At 46.3% G+C, this 7,986-nt stretch overlaps 1 protein-coding gene across 1 annotated transcript; it reads left to right on the plus strand.

Moving 5' to 3' along the window:
* Positions 1-1,093: 1,093 nt before the first annotated feature.
* LOC111528775 (IQ domain-containing protein F1) lies at positions 1,094-7,231 on the plus strand. The gene is made up of 4 exons (XM_023195570.2): positions 1,094-1,288; positions 1,464-1,568; positions 4,924-4,986; positions 6,771-7,231. Exons 1-4 carry the CDS (start codon positions 1,286-1,288, stop codon positions 7,215-7,217), a joined length of 618 nt encoding a protein of 205 aa, XP_023051338.2. The 5' UTR covers positions 1,094-1,285; the 3' UTR covers positions 7,218-7,231.
* The last annotated feature ends 755 nt before the right edge of the window (positions 7,232-7,986 follow it).

Genomic DNA, 7,986 nt, shown 5'->3' on the forward strand with positions numbered 1-7,986 from the left:
TGGCCTCCTGCTTTTCCCTACATTCCCCCTACATATCCACATTGGCCTCTCCCATACTCACCCTATACATTTCAAGTGCATTCCTCAGTGATCCCGGGGACTGTGCCTCCCAGGGATTTACCCTGTCCAGCTGGGTCTTCAGAGGCCGAGATCAGGCAGAAAGGGGCCATGCATGTGCAGTGGCCTCCCTCATCCATCTGACTGTGGCCTTGAGACCCCAGGGACAGAGGAAGACAGGAGAGCACTTGAACCCATTTGAACCTCAGATGGAGTCCAGGCTGGTCCTCAGGCCCTCATGGGGTTCCTTGGGGACTGTGTTAGGCATAAGTCAGCAATTTAACTCCTCTCCAAAGGTAATCATTGCTAATAGTTTGGTATATATACCTTTTTTCTTCTTTATATTAATTTACAACATAAAATGTGTATCATATAATAACTTCTGGCATAAATTATTCAATTTTATGTGTAGAATTATGTTCCTAGTTTTGTTTACATAGTGGGACCAAAAGGAACTTTAGTTTTTTTACTTATAAATACATCTTTATATATTTCCTCATTAGTAATATAGATCAAATTCATTATTTTTAACAGTTATGTAGTATTTTATAGTATGAATGAATTATACACCATTAAGTTAATCCCGTATTGATTATTTAAGTGGGCTATTTAAGTTTTTTCCTTTTTTTTTTTTTTTTTTTTTGAGATGGAGTCTTGCTCTCTTGCCCAGCCTGGAGTGCAGTGGCATGATCCTGGCTCACTGCAAATCCCACTTCCTGGGTTCAAGCAATTCTGTCTCAGCCTTGTGAGTAGCTGGGATTACAGGTGACAGCCAACACACCCAGCTAATTTTTGTATTTTTAGTAGAGACAAGGTTTCGCCATGTTGGCCAGGCTGATCTCGAACTCTTGACCTCAGTTGATCTGCCTGCCTTGGCCTCCCAAAGTGCTGGGATTACAGGCCTGAGCCACCGTGCCTGTCCAAGTTTTTTCAATTAAATATTACCAATGACTCGCTTTTTATAAACCTTTACAGCAATGGGCCAGTATTTCTGGCATCTTGCCTTTGAAGTCAGGGCTTTGTCCATTTCTGGCAGAAAAGAATGGGCAGTGCTTTTGTCTTTCCCTTGGAGGGGGCTCACTTGTTAGGAACCATATGGTGCCTGAGTCACAGGGGCCATTATGACATCACAGGCCTTTTTTCCTCCACCCTTCCTGCCTATGCTATGGCTGGATGAACACAGATGTGAGGGGATTTGAACCATCTACAACCAATCCATATGTGACCAATGGTAAGAGCCAAACACACCAGGCTTGTTAGGGGTGTCCCATAGATCTCTCAGGGTGAAGGGACCCGCTGACACTGAAGACTCTCAGAAGCCCTGGAAGCTGGGGATGCATGCCATACTGAATGGAGGTGGAGGGACAGCAGCCCCACTCTTGCCTTTCCCCTAATGCTGATTGCAGGAGGAGAAGCAGCCCATAAAGACAGAGGAGCCCTCAAAAGAAGATGAGCCTCAGCAGAAGGAGACGCTGACCCATTTGTCCTTAGAAGCAGAGTCAAAGGCAGAGGTAGGAGGAGCCCTGACTTGGATGTCATTGATCCTATGTCCTAGTGCTTGTGGCTAGTGTCTTTTGCATGGTGCTGTTATAAGTAAAATTTTAGTGCCGCAAAAGAAATAGCACTCGAATATAAAATTTTCTTTTTAATTCTTAGCAAGGCAATGTATTTCTATAGATGGGTGTACCCTTACAGGTGGAGCAATGGTGAGTGCACACTTGGACAAGGGAGGGGAAGGCGTTCTTATCCCTGATGCATGTGGCCCCTGCTGCTGTGTCATTCCCCTATTGACTAGGGTTAGACGCACAGGCTAAACTAATTCTGATTGGCTAATTTAAAGAGAGCGAAGGGGCAAGTGGTTTGGTGGGAAAAGTGGTTATGGCAGAGCAGGAAATCGGAATGAGTCAGTGGAGAATGAGCAGGTAATGGGAATGAGTCAGGGTGGAGCAGGTAATCAGAATGAGTCAGGATGGAGCAGGTAATTGAAAAAGGTGGCTTTACAAGGAAGTTAAGTTTAAAAGTAAAAGGCAAAGAATTGAACATACTGACATACTGATTCTCTGAAGAGAAATTTAGAACTCATATCTATGAGTTTTCCTTCTTTCTACCCTTTGATGAGAATGTGATCCTCAGGCTGGTGCTGGTTTATTGGAAATTCTAGGGGTGGTACTTGTGCTAAAAGACTTTTTGTTTTGAGGGAAAGGAAAATAGAAGATAAACCAAGTATATAATTTCTAAGAAATTGACCTTTTGTTTTAAATGTGGGGGCATCAGTAGTGGACTTTATAGTCTTTTGTACCTTCTTACTGAGAAATTTCCTTTAACACCTATTTTTATTAGTTTTTAGACCACAGAAAGTCAAACACCATTTTATATTTGACAATGCTTCCTATTTAGTGTGTTATTAATGTTAAACTTAATTTTAATAAAACCTTGTAGACATATTTATCCAATTTTTAATGTCTGACTATAAGGTAAGAATTTTATAGACTCTTTTTTGTTTTTGAGACGGAGTCTTGCTTTGTGCCCGGGCTGGAGTGCAGTGGCCAGATCTCAGCTCACTGCAAGCTCCGACTCCCGGGTTTACGCCATTCTCCCGCCTCAGCCTCCGGAGTAGCTGGGACTAATACCCATTGTGTCTTTTTCCCTCAATTACCCGGAAGGAACCATCTATCCTCCTGTCCCGAAGGGAGTTTCTTGGAGGTCTGGTCGGACCTTTGTATGGTAATTGAGATTTAGATACCCTGTTAGGAAATCTGCTGGGTTAAGGGAATTTTCAGTGGTTAATGTTAAATCATCTTTTTCTAACAGAATAGCCTCATACTTCAAGGTTCTTGAGTCACTAAGCTACCTTTTTGCCTTTTTTTTTTTCTTTTTTGACTTAGGACAGTTCTGACTTGATGAGGAGTGCTCACAATGAGGTTTCCTCTAAAACTTGTTTTTCTACTTTCTTCTGTTAGCAACAGTTGCCACTACAGATTGAATGCATTTGGGCCATCCGCAGTTTACCGGATTAAGAATTTTTGATTAGGAAGGCTATGGGTTGTCAGTGGCCTCAGTGCTTTTGGGCTATGCCTTTGTTTACACTGACAACAAGGTGGTATTGGAGTGTTATAGGGTCATGGAAAAGATCTTCAATTATTAATTATAGGTTTTAAATTTACCCTGGCTTTTAAAGGAATAAGATACACTATATTCTCTTTACTACTTCCATCTCTCGCTCTGTCTTTGACTCTGTCTCTCTTTCCCTTTGACTCCCTCTGTCTTTCTGTCTCTTTCTCTCTTTCTCTGCCTCTCTGTCTCTCTTTCTCTTTGACTCCCTCTTTGTCTCTTTCTCTCTCTGCCTCACTGTCTCTCTCTCTCTCTGACTCCCTCTTTGTCTTTCTCTTTCTTTCTCTGCCTCTCTCCTTCTCTGTCTCTTTCTCTGACTTCCTCTCCCAGTTTCTCTTTCCTCTTTGCTGGTCTTTCCCTGCCTCTGCCAGCCACTTATGCTGCTGTTCTCCCCTGTCCTTCCCCTTCCCCTAGGGGAGGGACCATTGGGAGAGGAGCTACTCTCTCTTCCCCCAAGAAAGGAAAGGGGTGTTTGAATATTTTTCTTACTACCAGAAGTTTGTGTGAGGTTCAACCCCCTGAAATTTGCGGAAGGCTCAACCCCTCAAAGCAGGGATGTCTCGCCTTGCCTATCCTGGAAGGTTCAACCCCTCAAATCAGGGGGCATCTTGCCTTGCTGGTCTGGAAGGTTGACCTGTTTCCTCTCTTTTCCCCTCTGAAGGTCCCTTGGACACTTCCCACTCATGTTGTCCTCTCTGGCCACTCCCCAAGGGAGAATTAGGCCCCTCTTAGTGTTGGCGTGCTGGTATAAATCCTATGGTGGGATCCACCCTAAGCCATAAGAGGTAGCTACAGAACTGCAGAGAGGACCCACTCATTCCATCCAGAAGTAGGACTTATTATCACTGTCCACACGAACAACACCTCAAGTAAGGTTGTTTGTGATCATTCACACACACACACATTTAGCCCTCCAGAATTTGACAACCAACGAAGTACTTTATCGGCTCCCACAGCTTCTCCTTCCTTGGTCTGTGCACAGAGTTGTTGCCACAATATGTGAGGATCCTTTAAGCTAGGTTGCTGGCCAGTTTCTTTCCGCGTTGCTGAGAGCTTGGGTTATTCCTCGCACTGGGTGGGTCCTGATTTTTCACCCCTGAGGCCGTTGCAAGGGGGCGGGGTGCACCTCCTCGTGAGAGAGAACCAGAGACCTCCCCCAGAGTGGAATGTAATCACAGGCAAGCCCCCAGATTGTTATAAGGAAAGCTTCAGTGCCACAAAAGAAATAGCACTCGAATGTAAAATTTTCTTTTTAATTCTCAGCAAGGCAATGTACTTGTATAGAAGGGTGCGCCCTTACAGATGGAGCAATGGTGAGCGCACCCTTGGACAAGGGAGGGGAAGGGGTTCTTATCCCTGACACACGTGGCCCCTGCTGCTGGGTCATTCCTCGGTTGGCTAGGGTTAGACCGGTTGGCTAGGGTTAGACTGCACAGGCTAAACTAATTCCAATTGGTTAATTTAAAGAGAGTGACGAGCTGAGTGGTTTGGCAGGAAAAATGGTATGGCAGAGCAGGAAATCAGAATGAGTCAGGGTGGAGAATGAGCAGGTAATGGGAATGAGTCAGGGTGGAGCAGGTAATCAAAAAAGCTTGCTTTATGAGGAAGTTAAGTTTAAAAGTAGAAGGCAAAGAATTGAACATACTGACAGATTGATTCTTTGAAGAGAAATTTAGAACTCATATCTAACAGTGCTGAGCTAAGAAGAGAAATAAACTCAATCTTGTCCGTTCTCTTTCCCCATTTCCCTTTCAGGCTAACACTCCAGTTCTGGTTGAGACACAGACAGTGGACAATGCCAATGAGAAATTAGAAAAAGTATGACCTCCCAAACCACACAGGGCTGGGGCTGGGGATGTGGGGGCTGTGCTTGTGGAATGGAATGACCATGATATGGAAGCGGGGCTCAGTTAGAAGTATGTGTATGTGCGTGTGTGTGTGTATGTGTGTGTGTGTGTTTGAGCTTGTGCATGTATGTGTGCTTGTGAATTAAGATTTAAAATGTGAAAGTTAAGAAAAATGATGATAGGGAAGAGATGTAAGAGTTTGAACTTTGAGGTGGAGGAACTTTTGATACTATGACATGTTGACAAAAAGAGAAAAGAGTTGAACTTTGCAAAATATTTGAAGAGATTTATTCTAAGCCAAGTGTGAATGACCATGGCCCATGACACAGCCCTCAAGAAGTCCTGAGAACATGTGCCCAAGGTGGTCCCGGCACAGCTTGGTTTCGTACATTTTAGAGAGGTATGAGGCATCAATCAAATACATTTAAGAAATACATTGGTGGCGGGGTGCGGTGGCTCACGCCTGTAATCCCAGCACTTTGGGAGGCCGAGGCGGGCGGATCACAAAGTCAGGAGATTGAGACCACGGTGAAACCCCGTCTCTACTAAAAATACAAAAAACTAGCCGGGCACAGTGGCGGGTGCCTGTAGTCCCAGCTACTCGGGAGGCTGAGGCAGGAGAATGGCGTGAACCCGGGAGGCGGAGCTTGCAGTGAGCCAAGATCGTGCCACTGCACTCCAGCCAGGGGGACAGAGCTAGACTCTGTCTCAAAAAAAAAAAAAAATAGGAATACAAACAAAAGGTAGGGACCGAAAGGGGGGACAAAACATAGCGGTGGCTGGGGGGAGGGTGGTGTTTCCAGGCTATAGGTGAATTTAAACATCTTTTGACTGACAATTGGCTGAATTTGTCCAAAGACATGTGATTCATAGAAAGGGAACATTCAGGTTAAGATAAAAGATTGTGGAGACCAAAGTTCTTTTGAACTCTTGTAGTATCTCCCCTTAGAAACAATAGATGACAAATGTTTCCTATTCAGATCTTAGTTAATCTCTTTAGGTTTGGGAGGGTCTGGAAGAAAAAGATCTAGCTATGTCAATAGAGATTCTTTACAGATGCAAATTTTCCTCCACAAAGAACAGCTTTGCAGGGCCATTTCAAAATATGGCAAAGAAGCATGTTTTGGGATAAAATATTTTTCTTCCTTGTCTGGTAATGTTATGCCAGGGTCAGGTTGGAAAGTAAAGGGTTAAATAAAACCCATCTGACGAGAAGTTATGATTTGTAGGGCATGACTCCCCAGGCTCCTTAGATACGAATTTGGGCAAGACAAAAAAAATCAGGGTTTAGTCTTCAGACATGACAGAGGGAGAGAACAGGCTGTGGCTATGAACTGTTGTCGGGGATGAGAGGGCAGGGCTGGCAAAGGATGTGACTTCTCCAGCAGGTGGAAGGAGTCTGAAAGAAAGGAGCAGGTCTGGGTGGAACATGGTAACCCTTTGACCCTATATCACAGTGTTCTTGCTGGTCAACAAGGTCCGTGGAAAACTGGGTGAGGTAGCCAGGGCAGGTGTGCCCCAGGATGGGCAGGACACTGAGACCCAGGGGCAAGGTGATGTGCTTGTGGCTATCAACCAGAGGATGGCAGAGGCAGGACACCTACCTGATCTGGTTCCAGCTAGTGTCTTACCCAGTGCTCCTGAATTCCAGAAAAAGAGACAGTTGCTGATAGGGAATCAGGGCCTTTCCTGGCACACCCCAGGGCTGAAGCCAGTGGGGAGCATTCTCTGAAGGTCCCTCTTTTTTCTTGAAAGCCCCCAGAAAACGAAAAGAAGCTCTCTGACAAAGATATGGTAGCCACCAAGATCCAGGCCTGGTGGCGGGGCACCCTGGTGCGTCGGGCACTGTTGCACGCGGCCCTCAGCGCCTGCATCATTCAGTGCTGGTGGCGGCTGATACTGTCCAAGATTCTGGAGAAGAGGCGGCGGGCGGCGCTGGAGGCCTTCTCCCGGGAGGAGTGGGCAGCAGTCACACTGCAGTCCCAGGCCCGCATGTGGCGCATCCGCAGGCGCTATTGCCAGATGCTCAATGCTGTTCGCATCATCCAGGCCTACTGGAGGTGCCGCTCCTGTGCTTCCCAGGGGTTCATCAAAGGCCAATACAGAGTCACAGCCAACCAGCTGCATCTCCAGCTGGAGATCTTGCTGGGCTCAGGGCCTTGCATTGTGACAGAGTGTATTCCCCTCTCAATAAAGGAATGAAGTGGTCTTTTCCAGATAGTCTCTGACAAGCTTCAGGAGGTCAGAGCAATGGATGGCAGATACTTGGCTATTCATATACCAGCTCTGAGGAATGGGCAGGGCTTGTCTGAGGCCTCATGTGGAGAAGACTCTGAGCCTCTTTTCCAGACTGAGCAGAGACTGTGATTGATTAGCAATGTCTGCCATAGGAAGGAAAGTTGAGGGTACAGACCTGTCATCATTCATATTTACATCATTCTATGTACATAGTGCACTCTCCCCAGGACTGGGTATAATAGAAGCCTGGTGGATGGTGGTCATGGCAATGGCAGCACATTCTCCAGGAATTCAGCCGTCTGGGTCTGGTTGCTCAGGGCTTGTTCCCCAACCCCTAGGACTGAGAGGAGCCCCCCAACTCCAAGCCCTGTGATCCTGTCTCCCTGCTGCACTGGGGGCTATGTCCTTATACTTGGCTTCTAAAAATCTGACACCCAAACTGGAAGCTGTTAGCATAACTCAAGTGCTCATCCTCACCTCAAACCCCATCTGTCCCTTGCCCTTGAGCCCCATATGAAAGCTAGGACTCATTTTCCTCCAGACCAGGCTGGCATGGGAGGTTCCACAGGCAAGGGGGTGGGAGAGAGGGCATTTTGCTGCCAACCCAACCCTCTGGTGAGTGTTAGACCTCAGGCTATCACAGCTGCAGGAGCTGAGCAGGCATTAGTCTTGTGTTCCTTACCCTCCCCACTGGCCCAACTTCTGCAAGGGCCAATCCAGGCAGAGCTGGCTC

This window comes from Piliocolobus tephrosceles, chromosome 2 (assembly GCF_002776525.5).
Source record: "Piliocolobus tephrosceles isolate RC106 chromosome 2, ASM277652v3, whole genome shotgun sequence".
Lineage (NCBI taxonomy): Eukaryota > Metazoa > Chordata > Mammalia > Primates > Cercopithecidae > Piliocolobus > Piliocolobus tephrosceles.